The following is an 18,656-nucleotide window of genomic DNA, read 5'->3' on the forward strand; positions in this document are numbered from 1 at the left end:
CTTTCATTTTTGTCTAAATTTATCTTCAATATATCTCATCATGTCATCAAAAAACTAAAGTTCATTATCAATTTTTTTCAACCTCGTTCTCAGCAGTCGGAGAAGAATTAATTGAAGAGGAAAAGAGAATTCGAAACAAACGAAATTTCATTAATCTAACCGTAACTGGAGTTTGAAAAAAAAAATCGTAGGCTAAGGCACGTGTGGTAGTTCCTTAGTGTTAATTCGCGTTTTTCGTAAAAATTTTGTTTTTTCTCGTTTTTTCCTTTCAACGTGTTTGGATTATCCTATACTTTTCTAGTGGTTCGGTGATTATTTATTTTGATATTTCGTAAATTATTTTTTCGATTCAAAGTGAAATCTTATAAAGTTCGGACTCAAGGTAAGGGCTCTGTTTTCCCACGTGGTTACAATGCCCTTCTCAAGAACAAGGATAATTTCATAGCTATTCTGGCTAATAGTATCAAAGTGTTCCAAACAACCATGAATTCTGCCAAGTCAGAGACCTTCGCTTCGGCTAGCACAGGTAAGGTGCCTAACCCTTTTAATGTTTGGTCGTCCTCGATTTGCGACATGGATATCATCGATCATTCCGAACCAGCGTGTCTGTTTACTCTCAGACTTTCCGGTCCGCAAGCTATTCCGAAAACAAGACCCATTGATTTGAAGAAATACATTTGTGGCCAAATTTCAAACCCCAAAAATATTCATGAAATTCGCTTCACCCGTGCCGGTAAGCTTCTGATTACCACAGGTGATCCACAAATAGCTAAGGAAATCTTGAAGATTGTCAATATATTTGATATTCCTGTCAAACCTTTCCTTCTTACAGAATCCATCTCATCTAAATTTATTCTTAATAATGTCCCTACTGATATTCCGGTTTGCGAAATCGCAGATGAGCTCCAAAGTGAAAACCTCCAGGTTATCAGTGTCCGTCGTTTCATCAAAGACAATAATCCCTTGCAGACGATATTAGTCACGACTCTTGGTAAAAGTATACCAAGTGAGGTCAAATTGTGGTTCCTAATTTTCCACCCACGCCGTTTCATAGATCACCCAAAGCAATGCCAAAAGTGTTTTAACTATTCGCACAGAAAAAAGTTTTGTAGAGCTACTAATCAAATTTGCAAAAAGTGTGGTGGCGATAACCATGACTATGACCAACGTCAAAACTCTGTTTCTTGTATAAACTGCAAAGCTTCTCACTTTGCCACTGACCGAAATTGCCCGACATTTATTTTTGAAGCGAAAGTCCTCAAATACAAAGCTGAAAACTATGTCCCCATAAACATTGCGCGAGCCAGGTGCAAATCCAATGATACGTCGTATGCTGGTCGAGCCAATATTTCAACTTCGTCGGACATTAACTCTTTGAAACAGGAGATCAGATCCTTTGTTCATGCAGAGGTAAACGCTCTTAGAGAAATCGTTCTCAAGGAGCTAAATGCTAGTCTCCAAGAATCTCTCCACAACTCAATTAAATCCTTGATACTGGTGATCGTGAGCTCAATTCAGTCATCACTCCGAAATACGTGCATGCCAGCTTCAGACGGTGCACTTGTGGACATGGAGGCCTCCGGTCCTTCTGGTATAAACGTTAATGACACACTACCATCTGAAAAAGGTCTAATCTCCGATGTTTCTAGTGAATTCGAGTGTAATGATTTCTCCATTTCGCCCGCGGAAAGAGCGAAGCAACGCCGAACAATCAAAAGACAAAAAAAGGGGTCTGAGCCCCAATCTTGAACTTGAGTGCCCCTCGCACCCGATCGTTATCAAGGAGATAGCGATGTTTTTTGTCTTTTTTGCCTTTGTTATGTGCGTATTTCCCCCCCCCCCCTTGTTTTTCTTTCTGCATTCAGTGAAAAGATTTCATTGTTATCGTGCTCAAACTTGTTTTGTTTTTTTTTTCCTCCTAAAGTCTGGGTTATTTTTATGTCTTTTCCTTATTTTTTTTTTTTTTTTTTACTATTTGCTATTTAATGAATAATGTTGACAGTAATATCAAGATTATCTCATGGAATGTTAGGGGTATTTCATCTAAATATTTAGCGATACATAATTATATGTTACATTATGATGCTTTATGCTTTCAGGAATCTTTTTTGAAGCCATCAAAAAATTTCTTCCTTCCGGGTTTTCATATCTATCGTGCTGATAGACCTGGGGGTCTATTACGCTCATGTCGTTATGCCCGCGTTGCAAACGTGTTTGGGGTTTGCGGTGCATTGTGGGATAGATTTACGTCACCATCGCTAAAGGTTGATTTTTCTCACATCGTTACTAGCGATATTCGTTATCGAGATCGCTACGTAAAACGTTAACTAACGAGAACCGGAGACCACTCGTTATGTTCGCGTTACGGAAATAAACATGGCCGCTCGCGCGTACATTTTTCGATGAAGGTGAGAGCAACGGAGACAAATTAGTTAGAATTGGAAATTATTCATTCATTATTAATTTATCAAATTGTTCATTATAATGAATAATAATTCTCTGAATTACGTTACTTAATTTAGTAACATGATTTAGAGACAGCATTATCGTTTAAAATGTTATCTGTACACATACTGATTGGAAAAAATTATTCATAGTCGTAAATCGTTATAAATTATTATACTCGGTACAAAGATAAATCTCTCTACACAACGTTTTTTTTTTTTTAATCTTGCATGGAAATGCCTTTATTCTAATCTTAAACTCATCTCAATATAAGAATATTATTTAACTGGTAAATATCTCTATCGCGATGTTTTCAAGACATTTTAAAATTCGCTCAATATTTTTTTTTACACCTCGTTCAAAATCGACGTCAATATATATTTAAACGTCTCCAGATTTTCCCCTTCTTAATTCGTTTAATAACATTGATATTTTGTAATATCAATTAAGTATTGCTACTTTCTGTGCAGTACACAGACGTGTAATGCAGTAAACACCATTATACACACACTATACTCTGCGCACTAAGTACACTATAAAAAAATCAAAGTAAATTTTATTAATCAACAAATAAATTTTTTCTAATCCTTGAGTGCATTTTCTGATCGGAGTATAAAAAAGATGTCAACAACAGTGTAAATTTAGTGGCACTTCATTCTCATGTGTGAAACAAGGAAACCAATTGTCGAATTAATGATGTAAATAAAAGGTTACTTGTTCTTGATTTTGACTTAATATCAAGACGGTAGATTAAATGTGTTAAAAACATGGTAATATATGATGATGATATTTTTGATAGTCGTTTTGCAAATTCACATAGCGTCATTGAACTTCAATAGAAAATCATTTTTTAAACGTAATAATTTAGAAAATTTCCCCGCGCCAGTATCATGTGCGTGCATAGCCTACCTTTTTCTCAAATATTTGATGAAAATAAAAAAAATCCGGATGAATTAAAAAAAATGCAGCTTAGAAAATTAGGGACAACCAACTCACACTAACGCGTACAAATAAATAAAATAATAATAACGCACGTGCTGCAGCACTCGTTGATAGTGATGATGATTATCAGCAGCGGAAAAAATTATCCGATTGGTCCATCCCTTTCGGAGCTAACGCAACTCTCGGACCAGGGAGTTTTTCGTAAAATAGATAACGACATACCGCGGGTTGCTGAGAAAAATCAAGTTTTTGACAATGGTCGCTGAGATTTGCGTTATGAGGCTCGTTGAGAATTTGCGTTAAGGGCGTGACGTCACTAACGTCCTCGTTGTATAACGACGTGAGCGTAATAGACCCCCTGACGATTTCGGGGGTGGTCTTGTACTTGCAGTTCGTTCAATCTACCCCTCCCAATTTATTTGGAAAAGAGTGGACTCATCGTTTGAACTCCTTATTGTCAAAATATTTTTTACAGATCGTCCGTTATACCTCATCAATGCTTACCGGCCCTCATCTCCTTTCTCTTTCACAGCTATTAATGAAATTTTCAATTTTATTTCCGGGGACTTTGTTCTTCTTGGTGATTTTAATGCCCATTTCTCTGCGTGGAATTCGCATTTTGATTCAACTGCTGGCCGAGCTCTTTATAACTGGTATTTATCCAAGCCTTACTCCTCCCACCTGCCCTACCTATTATGGTGCTACCACGCAATCCTATCTGGATTTGTGTTTTTCATCGCCTGAGGTTCATCGTTCACTATCTTGGTCACCGTTGTCATCATTATTTGGTAGTGATCATCTTCCTGCTATGATCTCATTCTCCTCATTGTCCAGTTCTAATATCTACTACTCATACAAAATTCGTTGGGCATCCTTACTTAAAAGATTTAAGTAGGGTTTCCGCTAACGCACCGTTTGATACTCTCTATGCTTCCATTTCTGAAACGGTTCAAAATAATTCCTTTATCACCAGGCGCCCTCGTTACCCTCGTATTTCTCTTGATAAAGATGGGCGTCTTCTCCTTAAGGAGAAAAAACTGGCCTTTCGTCGTTTTAGGTGTTCTCCTTCGCAAGACAACTGGGTCTCATACAAACGGTTGTCTGCTAAATTTCGGTGCCACCTTCGCACTCTGAGAGTGAAACTTCTTTCAGATGAGTTACTTCCTTTCTCTCCGCCTTCCAAGATTTATTCAACACTAAGACGTCATAGATACGTCGCAAACAAATCTTTTGATAACTCTCATCATATTTTTGTCATTGCCCAAAACTCTTATGCCGACGCTCTTGATCAAATTGACCTCTTCCGAGATCATCATTTCCCGTGCGGTCGTAGGGTTCCCCCTCATGTCTTTGTGGGCCCCCCTCATTCATTCGGTGAACATATGGATATGGCGTTTACAGATATAGAATTATTGCGAGCTCTTCGGACTGGTAGGTCGAGTACTCCGGGTCCAGACAGTATCCCACTACGAGTCTATAAAAGTCTTCCAAAAAAAGGTCTGGAATTTCTACATGCGTTCAACGAATTATGGTCATCAAATTATATCCCTCCTTCATTTAAGGAAGGCAGAATTGTCTTTATTCCAAAACCTGGCCGTTCACCATCGGAACCCTCTGCTTTTATACCTCTCACTTTGATTAACATTGTGAACAAAATTTTCGAACGCCTCATTCTTTTTAGATTAAATTGGATTTCATTCAAATTTAATTTGTTCTCTTCTTGCTTTTATGGGTTTCGCCCCAAAACTGGTTCAGAATCATGTTTACGAGACATTGTGTCCACTATCTGGGATGCTTTCAAGAACTCTCATGTCTTGTATCTCATTGCCTTAGACTTGAAAGCAGCGTATGATTCGGTTCGTCATGATCTTCTAATTAACAAGTTAGCACGAATGGGGTTCGATAAGAAATTTCTATCGCGGCTTTATGAATACCTCATCAACCGTCTCCATTTTATTCACTGGAGAGGCAGGAAGTCCAGTCCTACTACTGGTCTCCTTCAAGGCTCTTCTTTATCGCCTCTTCTGTTCGCTTTATTTTATTTACGATTGATTTACCTTCATACTTGCTCCCCAACATTCAACATTCATCTCTTCTTGTATGCGGACGATATTTTCCTGGCCGCAAGTTGTTCGGATGGATCCTCCGCCGAATCTTTTCTTACTCTCGCTGTATCTAAGACCATGCAATGGGCTGAAGACAGTGGTCTCACTATCTCCCTTCCCAAGTTAAAATTTTCAAGTTTTACTAGGAAACGTTCCTTTCATTTTCCTACATTTACTATTGGTGGAGTGTCTGTTCCTTTTGATCCCTTCATAAAAATTCTGGGGGTCTTTTTTGATAGATCTCTGACTTGGACAAAACAACTCAGTACTATTAAAACTAAAGGCACTTTTATTTTAAATATCTGTCGGTCCATCGCATTCCGCTCTAGAAATGTTCCTTGCAAGTATACGAAACCCATTATCTTGAATATGGTGTCTGGTCTTCTATGCTATGGTGCACATGCTTGGTTCAATTCCTCTCGTTCATCTCTTTCTAAAATTAATATTATTTATCACTCTGCTTTGCGTTCGATTTTAGGTCTACCTATATCTACTAGAATTGACAAAATGAGAATGATTTTGGCATTACCGACTCTTACTGAACTCCTTTCATCTCGATGTGGCTCTGCTTGCATTCGGTCAACGGCGTCACCCTCCCAGGGCCCTTCTAATCTGTGGGACTCAGGTTTCAGACGTTTAGCCGCCCCCCCCCCTCTGAGGACGAAAATGGAAAACTTTTCCGATACTATTGATTTCAATCTTACAAGCACTCTTCAACCTATTTTTGATTTTTACCCTCGGCATCTTCAAAACGTTTCTTTCATCACTGATGACTTGGATTTTCAGAAAAGTTTCCCCCATGGTTCCTTACAACTTTCGTTCCAGCACTATTTAGACTCCTTGGACCCATCTTCCATCATCATTGCCACGGATGCCTCTAAGAAAAACCAAGTTGTCTGCGGCGCTTTCTGTCCCTTAACTAACGTCGTCAAGACGTGGTTTATCAATTCTAGCTCTTCTGTGTTTACCGGGGAAGCTCTTGCAATCATTCTTGGCCTCCGATTTTTTATTCCTGGTTCTCGGCAACCCATTGTCATAATCTCAGACTCCAAATCTGTTATTTCTGCAGCACGAGCGTTCTCATTCCATTCTCCTACAGTCATTTTTCTTCTTTATTACCAGCTTGTTTTCACAAGCTGTCTTTCTAGTCACATTTCTATTATCTGGGTCCCTGGTCACTCTGGCATTACTTTTAATGAGATTATTGATAGTCATGTTCGCACTGCGGCTTCTTCTCAGCGTGTAACCCCTTCCAGCCTCTACCCAGAAGATCTGATCTCAATTTTTAAATCCTGATATAAAAAATATTTCACTCAATCACTTGAAAATACACTTCCTTATTTCCGTCCATTTTATGACTGTTGCAAATTGTATTCATCCTTTTTTTCGTCCGGTAAATTTGAAAATATGTTTTACAAGCTCCTCTGTAACAGGGCTCCTCTTTTTGAGTATTTACATCGCATTAATAGGGCGCATAGTCCATTGTGTAGCCATTGTAACAATTTGGAAACTGCTTCTCATTTTCTTTTTTATTGCAGTCATTATGATTCTGTGCGTAATGCTACTTTCCGCGATCTTCATTTTCCGGTCTCTTGTTGGCGAGATTTTGCGTCGACGACTCCTAATATTATTATTCCTCTCTTTGAACGTTTCGTCACTCGTAGTTCCCGTTTCGTCTAGCTGTTGGTATTCAGGTTTCATCCTATCGATACTCACTATATATATGTGTATATATTTTTCAGTATTACTATTCTTTGCTTTGTTTCATTCAATACTTTTATTGTTGTCATTATGTGTGCTATGATTCTTATGCTTTTGTTGTTGTCATCACCTGCGACAATGTATTATTCATGGTTTTTGTTGTCATTTAATTTTGACAATTATTATTTTTTTAATTAATTGTTATTGACTGTTAATGTATAATTGATAGGCTTTAATTTCTTTTTTCTAATTTCCTAGATGTTGCTTTTGCTTTTGTTATGATCCTGGCATCTCCTTTCTCAATTTGTTTTTTTCAATGATCAGGGGATGGTCATAGTAGCCGAGAGCCCTGTATAATTATTATTGTATTGTATTGTATCTAACCGTAACCAAAGCGCTTGAAGAGGTCTCTGCAAGCGCTTTGACCGTAACTGCTTTGTATTATAGTAAATATAAATAGATACACGTGAAATATTAGCCAAAAAGCCCTGTCTAATTATTACACATGAAATATGTCACAGATGTCGAAGTTACATTGCATTACGTTTCTACTCCGTTAGGAATAAATTTTTTAACTGACAATTCTCCGCAACACTGTGCAAGACCTATCGTTAAATTCGGTATATATAGTGCAGTCATTTCAGTAAAAGACCATAGGCATGGTATTACTTTGAAAATTATCAAGTGTCATTTAAATATTCACCCATGGAAAATACCTTTTAAATGCTCTTTTTATTTTGAAGCTGATAGTTTTTTTCATAGATGGCAATCCGACATTCAATGGCACGTATTGAATGCCGGAAAAGTCATTTTAAATAATCTATTTGGAATTGTACTGCTTACACAGGGCTTTATTGAAGACATGCAAAGCCTCAAATATCGCACATAAAATAAATGTATTGGAGTAATATTACTTTTCAAATACATAACTACCTTTATGGTTCAAACTATTGTAATAAAAAAAAATTTGGATTGCAAACTTCACAAGAAAAAAAAAGAAAAATTATAACAAAACACATTTTTTAACAAATTTGCGAAATTGCAGCCACGCATGCTCTGCAAGAAACATGTCATTAATTGGAGCAACTACCAGCAAATTCAAAATATAAATTTAAAATCAATAAAAATAAACACAATCATAAATTTGTGTAATAAAGTTCTTGTAAATATGTGTAGACAGAGGGTAGGAATCTCGCATTGAGTAAGGCCCTTCCAGTGTGTATTTTTTTTAAAAATGCTGTGTGGTATGAAATATTTACAAAATGACTCGACCACCAATTTGTCCCAGTGGTGGAATTGTTTTAAACTTAGGATAGGCCTATAGCCACAAGAAAAGCTGATCATTGGTCATTTTTGTCGCACCATGGTCATTTTCTGCACACAAGGGCTAATTAGACGGACCCACAGTTTATTGCAGATTTCAAATGGTAGCATTTTTATACTCACCAGAAGGTTTTTGTGCTAATCACTTCATGTGGGACTCCCTGCGGTAGCAATCTTTTTCTGTGGTCATGTTGCCGTTTCTGTTGTATCCCCACGTCAGGAAAGTTTCTGACAAGGATGAACCAGGTGTCAAACTCATGATACCTCTAAACATTGTTTGGTAGTTTAGGTGAGTATCTTATCGACCTGAGCTACTGCGCCCACACAAGAAAAACTGCTGTGCTTTTATAATGCATCAAAATCTACAAGACATTACTATACACCCTCTCCTTATGTTACCAAGTTTAGTGCACTCATTTGAATAATATATCAGCTATAAACGAGGTGTGTTTTGCTCATTTTAATTCTACAGTAATATTTAGGACTACTTATGTCCAGTAGAGCATCGATTATCCGAAACAATTGGGGACTGGGGGGTGTTTGGATAACTGCTTTTTCAGATAACCGATCATTCATGGAACAAAATTGTACCAATGTCATAGGAGAAATATGAAACAAAGAAACACTAATATTAAACACAAAACTACATACATTTTGTGTCACGTGTCTTGCAAATAATGCAGAAAATTGACTAGCCTAATTCGACAAGTTTAAAATGGCCATTGAAGTACAATTTAGGAAAAGAAGTTCAAAATTTTCTTTTGCTTCACTAAAAGCACCAGCGGCCGCTAGCAGAACTTCTACATAGCATGTAAATTTGAATGTGCTGACTGGAACACTTTCAGTCAACCGATGTTTCGGTTGATTTGTATTTGGATAATCGATGCTTTACTGCATATTTTTTTAGGCTTAGAAAAGGAAGCTGATATATGTTTACTTATTAAGATTGAAATCTTGAGTCACATCAAGAAAATCAAGCATAGCTTTTTTTCTACTTTGAGAAAAAATTATAACTACAGTGGAACCTCCAATAACAGGCACTTTTCCGATTCCCGGTCCTATGGAATAAGGCTTTATTGTATTTTACCTCCCGTCAGTGGACACTCTTCCTGGACACACTCCTGATAGCGGACAGTAAAATCATGCAAACTGATTTTTTTTGATTTGCAGTAGAAATAGTTTTGTCAAAATTTGACTTCCATCAATATATATATATATATATGTGTGTGTGCAAGCTCATAGAGAGAGAAGAACACGTTTCTTTTTTTTTTTTGAGTGACTAACAAAGATTTGAAGCTTGGGTTCAAAAAGAAGTTTCTTTGACGGCTTTTGGAGCCATAGATGGGAAGCCCATTCAAGAGTCATAAAAAGGGTGCCATCCTTTGTTAATTTGTTGGTGCATCTGACAAAAATGACCACCCAGTGTCTGGTTCTTCACTTCACTTCTGAGATAGGCTATAGATGGCAGCAATGAAAAATCATGCGCAACACTAGATACGCACTCAGACTATTAGGTACACACACTAACACTTCCGGCACAACTTACTAGGTAGTAAATTGCCTATGGCGATAGACCTGAGTTGTGCTCGGTTTGAAAAAAAAAAAAGGGTCTGGTTGTAGAAACAGTAGTTTTGCCATTCTCTGATGGTTATCTACGATTACTCATGAAAATAAGAGGTTCTACATTGCCCCTCCTCGCCTCATGGTGTTCATTTTCGCCCACCCTACTCTTGGAATGCGATCTCATACACAGTCTTTCACTTTGATTTGCAAAAGTCGTATAAACAAGGGTTCACTTATCACACCTCCCCATTAGTAGATGAAATTTTTGGTCCTAAGGGTGCCCGTTATCAGGAGGTTCGACTGTATACTGTTATAGTGGTTTTTAATATTTTGTAATTATTTGAAGATTGCTATTTTACTGACTTGTCTATAAGGTTCAAGCATTATTTGTGTAGGTCTACACTATTCACCTAACATTTAACTTTAAACCATATATCTTGAAAAATAGAGTTTTTATCGGATATTTTTATGTTTCAGATTATGGACAAAAATTCAAAGCATGATGTAATTTGCAGTGAAAATTCTGTGAAAATAAACAGTGATGCACAAGACAAGTCCATGAAAGATACTGTGAGAGTAAAACAAATAAACAATGGAAAAGACAAACGGAAAAAAAGAAATAGAAAAGCAAAGGATTCTAATCCAAATGTTAGTAAACCACTAAATTTACACATTATAATTTTCTATCATTTTATCCCACTAAAATATCAAAATATTTAAAAAATATACAGTAGAACCTTGATTATCCAGGAAGCAGATTAACCAGGGTGCAAAATTTTTTACCCCACGAAAGGTGAAGAACTAACCATGAGATAATGCAATGTTCAGCAAAGCTTAATATTATTTGGTAAGTAGAAGAAGGTGTTATTATTGAAGGAATGACCAGTTGGATTATTCAAACTAGTGTTTCACATAAACAACAGTTTTTAATAATGAAAAGAGAACGAGAACCAGAAAAAACAATTATTGTGTGTAATGGCAATGTCTATGAATATAATTATTGTTGCTTTACTTGAAATCAGGACCTTCAACTTGAAGTGACCCTTAAAAAAATTGGGAATTTACACCCCCCCCCCACAAATGATTTCAAAAGTATTTCATTTATTAGCAAATGCTGTGTAATTTAGGGGTTGAATTTATGAGAGTCTGTAGATAATAATAGTAATATTAAATAATAATAATAATGTGATCACGTATTCCCAAGAGATCTTTACGATCTGTCCAGGGAATTTGTTAGTATGTTAGTAGACATCTGTGCCCGAACTGGGATTCGAACCCAGACCTGCACAGTCAGAAGCTAGCTCCCTAACCACTGGACTGCCGTGTGACTAGAAGAAACCAGCTCCAGCTTGCACAGTAACTATGAAATTTCAAAAATAATTTTTTGTGTGTTTTAATTTTCCATAATCTGAAAGTTGCTGTTCGATATGAATAACATGACGATATATATATATACACACACTGAATATTCTCTTTGAACCAGCAAAATGCATAAATATAATATGTCCTCCTATTCTGTTACCAGTGTTGTGGTAACAGTTCACTTGAAGAAAATATGAGATATGCATTAGTATTGCCGACATGTCATGATGCTTCTGACACAGGTTAGTGATGCCCTTGGGGCTGCAACTCACACTTAGCACACCACTGGTTTGGAAAAAAATCAAAAGTTACGATTTTCCACAAATATGTTTTTGATAAATGATTTGAAATTTAAAGGGTTTTCAAATCAAATTTATTGCTATCATATAACAGTACAAAATGACTTTACTTCGCAAGCTAAACTGGTTAGGCTAATTTTTTAAAAAGAACCTAGTTAACTAACTCACAAATCTTTTTCTTATCAACTCTAGCAAGAAAATGTTCCGGTTGAAAATATGGAAAGTCATAAGAATTGTGCAGATAAGGAGACAAGCTACAAAATTCAAACTGCAGTAACATTATCTTCACATTCATCAAAATCAGAAACATCTACATGTTTCTCCGAGAATATATCAGATCAATTGGTAAGTTCTTTTATGTAAATGAATTCCAAACAGTGTTTTAAATTTTAATAATGATTGATTGTTAAATTTAGCATTGATTCAAGAGAAGGCCGTTTAGTGCATGCTTGTAACGAGAATTCTTTTCCCCCCTAACCCCTCTAGTTCAGGCCTTGTGCCGTAATGCAAATATAGGTGCTGCACACGAATTTGTGAAATTGCTTGTTTGATGAGGTACATAACTGTGTAAAAATTGCAAAGGAGTTATTTCAACCCATCTAGTCCCAAAGATGTGTAGGCGCAATATTTTTTTCCTTCACCTTAAATTTTGTTAAAACTGAGTGTTGCCAATTCATAAAAATTTTCTTTCTTCTGTACAATCAATATTTCACTGAAGAGTCGTTTCTTATTGACTAAGTAAACTCAAAACACTTATTTGTTTGCTATTTTTCTCTATCTCTGTATATAATGTCGCATAGGGTTGCCAGATTCCAAAACTGAGAAAGGAGAACGTCTGCGTGCACACTCTTAATGAAGTTATCCTGGTGCAAGCTGGGCCATTATAATAGCATCTACCCTGCTTGAAGGCAACTTGGATTTGTCTGGGAATTTTGAGGGCATTGGTCAAAATGTGTCAGAAAAAACACATGCAAACACTCATGCCCCAAAGCAGAATGTGCCAAAATCTGCGGCGTACGTCGCAGAACAATTTGGAAGAATTTTAAGAAAAAGTGCAAAAAAAAAAAAAACCACTATTACATATATGGGGATTTTTACTGCAGAAAATTTCCAGGCTGAGGGCTTGTCGCAAAACAGTGCTAAACATTCTGATTTAGGGCACTCGTGTCAATGAAGAGGTATATGTTTCTCTCAGAGTGAAATAAAAATCCCCTAAAAAAATATTTCAGAAACCTGATAAGGGGAACAAAAGGGTGAATTTTCTGAAACATAGGAGAACACTTGAAATGACACCAAAAAGGAGGATGGATGTTAACCCTAAAACCTTTCCCAAAGTTGTGTGAGTGCAATGCTGGATTTGGGGAATAAGTGGTGTTGCAGTTGCTGGAAGTTGTAACTGATCCCTTCAGCATAAGTATTTTTTGATAGCTTTTTAACACAATACAAGTTATTGAAAGTCTTGACAGAAAAATCGTTGCCATGGGCACTGTTCGGGAAAATCGTCTAATGCATTGCAACCAGCTGGAAAGTACAAAAGAGCTGGCAAGAGAAACAAAAAACACTTTTGATTTGCTTGGGACAAAAAGCAATAGATTTCAGTTCAATGTTATGACAATGCTATACTAACCATGATGTCAAAATATTGCAGTCCGGAACCCATGGGAGCAGAGAGGCAATATAATTGCAAAGACAAAAAAATTACATGGTACCTCAAATAAACATTGTTGAAGAATACAACAAAAGAATGGGAGATGTGGACTTGAATGACAATGCAGTTACCAATTATCATGTAAAAATTAGAGGAAAAAAGTGTTGGTGGGCACTTTTCATTACAGAAATTGATGGTGCGATTGTAAACTCATGGAAATTTTACAGATTAGTAAACAGTTCCAAAGTACGTCAGATTGATTTCAAGTCTGAAGTAGCTCAAACATTTATACAAAGTCATTTGTAGACGCCATAGATGACGACAAAACATCAACTTCAATTTTCCCCCAAAGTGAGAAAGGGTAGACCATTGAGAGAACAACAATTTATCTGATGCTGCGAGATTCGATGGAAGAAATCAAAATACGAAAAGGTAGTAGTCACGATAGAAGAAATTGTTGTCTCTGCAAGTCTCAGACAGTATATTACTGTGAAAAATGTAATGTTGCACTTCATATAGATTGTTTTTCCAAATTTCATGACAACTAAGCTTCCAAAATATTTCTTTTGATGATATAACCATATGTTTTGTTTCTTTTGAATCAAAATATATCAACACCTAGTGTAAATAATTTCACTTTTCCGTAATAAAAATGTAGAGGAAAATGAATGTTTTTGCTGTGGTGTTCCCAAAGTTGCGTGCATCTTTTATCTATCCAATCCTTTCAAAAATCATATTCATGTTTTCCTATGATAAAATAACTCTGATATGAAAAATAGTAGCAATTGCATTATTGCATCTATGTCCAAGGAACTAATGGGTTAATAGTCTATATATATAATTATGTTTTAATATTTTGTGTATACAGGTGAAGCTGAGATGATGGTCAGTAAAATTTCAAAAGAGCTCAATCCTATAACTTTTTATGAGCAAACAAGAAAAAAAAAAGTCCATATGTAACTTGAGGTTGACAATCATATAATTTCAGATTGTTTCATATTTTAAAACATTTCATGTTAGTACATTCAACGCTCGTTGTAATTACTGTGTGTCAGAGCATGTCTTATAGGCATTCACAATGGATCCCTTTTCTTCTGAAAAAGGTAGAATGTGTACAGACATGTGGAATTACATATACATATGTAGAGGATGCATAGCAAATGGGGGTATGGCATTTTCTGGCAAACTGTTAATCCTAGAGGTATACTTCCAATTTTAGGAAAATTTCCAAATACTGTGTAGTACTCAGATGTCATTCATGTTTCAAGGGGTTGTATGGTTATTTAAATAAAAAATCACTTTTTATACAGTCCCCCGTGTGCTTGAAAACCCCCGCTTAGAAAGTTGTTTTTTGTTGGCATCTCCTGATGCCAACAAAAAAAATTCCATGTTTTTAAGTTGAAATATTAAAATTCAAAAAACAAAAAATTTGGTGAAAAAAGCATTAAATGTGGTTAAAACGGTTTTTCCCCATTTAATGCTGTCCTCCCCCTGCAAATTTCCAATTTTTCAAATTCAAATATCTCAACTTAGAAACATGAAATTTTTTTGTTGGGATAATGAGAGACTGGGCAACAGCTTTTTAATTGGAGGGTTTGGGTACACAGGGACTGTATAAAAAGTACATTTTTATATTTTAATAACAATACAACCCCTTGAAACATAAATGACATATCTGAGTACTGCACATTATTTGGAAAATGCCATACCCCCTGTTTTTTATGCATCCTATATTTTTTTATGCTGGAAATCAGTACTTATTAAATTCATTCAAGGTGGTTGTTTCAAATAAATACAAAGGACATCCTTGGACCTTAATTGTATGTATGTCGATGCATTATATTAAAAATACGAAGATATTATCTTTTGGGTGAAAGAATAAAGATATGTAGGCAACGTGTGTGTGTATATATATATATATGCCCAAAATATGGTAAAAATGTCCACTATATATACCATAGGTGGAGATAGACATAAAAGGCTGGGGGCATGATGATGATGCTAATTCATATATATTCATATACATTAGATAAATTGGTTCCGTTATTGTCACTGGGGTGCATTGGCCCCACGCTATACATGTTCATGCCATTTTTTGTCCATTTTATGCTGTGTTTCTGTCATTTTTCCTCCCTTCTCATGTGCCTGGTCATTTTGACTTGGGGTCTTGACAAGCAAGCAACCTCCACTATATAAAGTTATTTTTTTGTCTTCTATTGAAGAAGGAACTTCATAGAGTTCCAAAACGTGTATAGCAATCATTCTCACCATATTTTGGTATAGGCTATATACTTTGTCTATAATTTCATGCACATTATGTATTCGATTTTCTTTTACCTTATACATTTGCATTGCTATTCCCTGCTATATAAAATTGATAATTTTCATTTTTTTATTCCATCTGAATATCAATTTTTTTAAAGATGCAAAATTTTATTTTCAAACTTCTAGTATAACATCTGTTTTCCGTGGAACGATGGGGATTGTTACAACAAGCCTTGAATGTAATTTTTAAAATTTAACCTTCATTATGATTTTTTACAGTAGCCTGATTGCTCTTTTTAATGTTACTTTTTCCCTGCAGGTCATTAAACTTAGGATAGAAGAAGAAATATTGTGGTGCATTCAGGATATATCAAAAAAATTACAAATCAAAAAATTGGATCAAAAAACAGGTGCTGCAATCGTATTAATTGAATTTTTATTGTTATGTTCCAGAGATTGACTCATGATCTTACTAACAGTCATTTTGTTCATGTGGGCCACAACTTAGGGGCAGCAGGTGGGTCCAGTGCTTTGGTTTAGGGTAGCACCAAAATAGATGCTTTACCTACTTTATTAAGTATCTATTTACATTCTTGCAGTTAGGCATTTTTCATTTTTCTTAGATCCCAATGTTAAAAATAAAAAGTTAATTATTGACTTAGATATCGTATTTACAATGTAATTATTATTAATTTTTTTTAACGCAAAACTTTGATATGAATATAAGGCCAAAATTGCTTCATGACTGTTTGTGGACATAAGATGAAAAAGATGTCAAGTTGATAACCAGTACCACCTCTGATACCTTCTGCTTCTTTTTCTTTACTATGAAATTTTGTGATAAAAGATTTTATGAGCTGTCACTAATTACAACATCATTTCACATCCAGGAAACATTTGTTTAGCAGTCAGTTTACCTATTAGTCCAGTTGATAAATTTTTATCTGTTAGATGCATGGGTGCCCAAATAAAGTGAAACTCGAAAAGCATAAAAACTTCCAAAAATACTACCAATTTAGAATAATTTTAATTTTTTTATTATATTCACATGCATGCACAGTTTCTTCAGTCAAAGGGGTTTAAAAATATCATTAGCTAAAACACATACATAGGATAGTAAATTTATTCCTTTTATATGTAATTCATGTTGGAATGAAAATTATACAGAGAGTTTCGATATAGATGGGCTAAACTTTAAAAGGTGACACAACGCACCAAAACAATATTTTTGACATTGCATGTCGTGGTTGAAATGAAATAAAAATGCACTGGAGAGTGCAGCAAGCGTAAATTTTACATCCCTGAAATAGGTGCATGTTGTGGCCCATAACACTTGCATAATATTGCTAACAGAATGGAAGAAAATCTATGTTATTCAGCTGATTTTTGTGTTTCTATTTATGTACTTCATGTTAAACTTTCTCACAGTTACAGCTTTTTTTTTCTCCGTATGAGTTCATACAATAATAAAAACATTTGTTGTTCAGTTTCCTCGTGCATTATTGACTTTGATTTATATCTGGTTTGATAAACTTTTACTTGTGCAAACATTTCAATTTGACGTGTTTTTTGTAACTGGAATTTCATATGTATGAGTAAGTTTAAAGTTCTGCTATGAATTACTGTACTATGAGTAACTGTAATCATTTGTTTTTTCTTCCAATTCATGTACATAGAAGCAAAGTATCAGTCTGCTGTGAAAACATTAGAAAATAAATCAGCCCCTCTTCCAAAGAAACGACAACTCATGCACTCCCTGTGTGGCAATTATAAATCAAAGATGAATGAACAGACAGAAACAGTTTTTCCAGGTATTTTTTATACAAATTTTTTATGCGTATTAACAATCTTTTTGGTTTTGTTTTGGAATTTTATTTTTTTATTGATTATTGTTTGAAACTTCAATTTTCTCATGTTCTAACTTTTTCATTCATCTGTTAAAAAATATCGAAAAATAATATATGTGTGTGTGATAGCACAGTTTGATACAAACTAGCCTACTGTGCCAAAGGATGTCCCAGGTATTGTAACCAATCACAGTCCAATCCTGTTATAGTGAAAAAAAGTCTTGTTTTAACAAACACTTTTCTAATCCCCCAGACAAATTTACATAGAAACAATGCAAAAACCTGGAATTCCTTTATAATGAAATTTTGTTATAATGAAGTGATTTTCCCAGTCTCTTGGAGTTCATTACAACAGGATTCGACTTTAGTCTTTGTCGGAATCTTACTTGATTCAGAGATGCAACAGAACACATTATAACTTCAGAAAATCCCCTCTTCTGGAGGGCTAGTACACCATCTCTCAACAAGAGAAATTAAATGTAGAACATTGCCATTGAGAATTAGCTATACACTGTAGGTTGCAGTCTAATTAGCCCTCACCCTATGCAGAAAATTAAAAGGTATACTGAAAATTATCAAATGATCATGCTATAATATCAACTGTGTATAAACTACTCACATTTAAAACAGGTTTTAGAACTGGTTTCACATTTCATTAGGATTGCAGGCAACACACAATGCTTAATATACCTGAATAATTCTTATGAGGTGGAATTCATCTGTAATATGAGGCCTTCGTGCATGAGAAGATTTCAATTTTTAATTTTTGATTTGATTTTGCTTTTGTTTTAATATTTGTACACCGTTGAGATATTTTGTTCTGCAGTTTGAGAACTTTCAATATTCATTTATAACATAGGTATAAATATATGTTTTAGTTTGAAATTAATTGGAAGTAAATATTGTGTGCTAATTTTTCAATAATTCTTATTTATAGCTATGTTTAGCAATTTATTATTGTATTTTATTTTCTCTCTATTTTTCAGGGAAAGTGATTACTTCTGGAATACCTAAAACTGGAAAATTTCTAGCATTTGCAACAAAAGAAAAGCCTTCCTCATGGATGAGCGAGTTTGATAGTGCAGAGCAATTCACTTTCAGTTTTCCAAATTCATAAAAATGTGTATCTGAATAATAATAATTTATTTTAAAAATC

General features: G+C 35.2%; 1 protein-coding gene across 6 annotated transcripts; it reads left to right on the plus strand.

Moving 5' to 3' along the window:
• The first annotated feature begins 187 nt into the window (after positions 1-187).
• Positions 188-18,656, plus strand: LOC149085504 (uncharacterized). Of its 6 annotated transcripts, none has more exons than XM_089233557.1 (6): positions 188-526; positions 10,557-10,727; positions 11,933-12,085; positions 15,973-16,063; positions 17,330-17,464; positions 18,487-18,656. In XM_089233557.1, exons 2-6 carry the CDS (start codon positions 10,560-10,562, stop codon positions 18,615-18,617), a joined length of 678 nt encoding a protein of 225 aa, XP_089089683.1. In that variant the 5' UTR covers positions 188-526; positions 10,557-10,559; the 3' UTR covers positions 18,618-18,656. The 6 variants fall into 6 exon arrangements, with proteins under 6 accessions (XP_089089683.1, XP_089089680.1, XP_089089677.1 ...); XM_089233554.1 differs by lacking the exon at positions 188-526 and adding an exon at positions 7,578-7,855; XM_089233551.1 differs by lacking the exon at positions 188-526 and adding an exon at positions 7,627-7,813.

Source organism: Pholcus phalangioides, unplaced genomic scaffold (genome assembly GCF_987345545.1).
Source record: "Pholcus phalangioides strain wild (caught in Gottingen) unplaced genomic scaffold, Ppha-v1.0 ptg000007l_1, whole genome shotgun sequence".
Classification (NCBI taxonomy): domain Eukaryota; kingdom Metazoa; phylum Arthropoda; class Arachnida; order Araneae; family Pholcidae; genus Pholcus; species Pholcus phalangioides.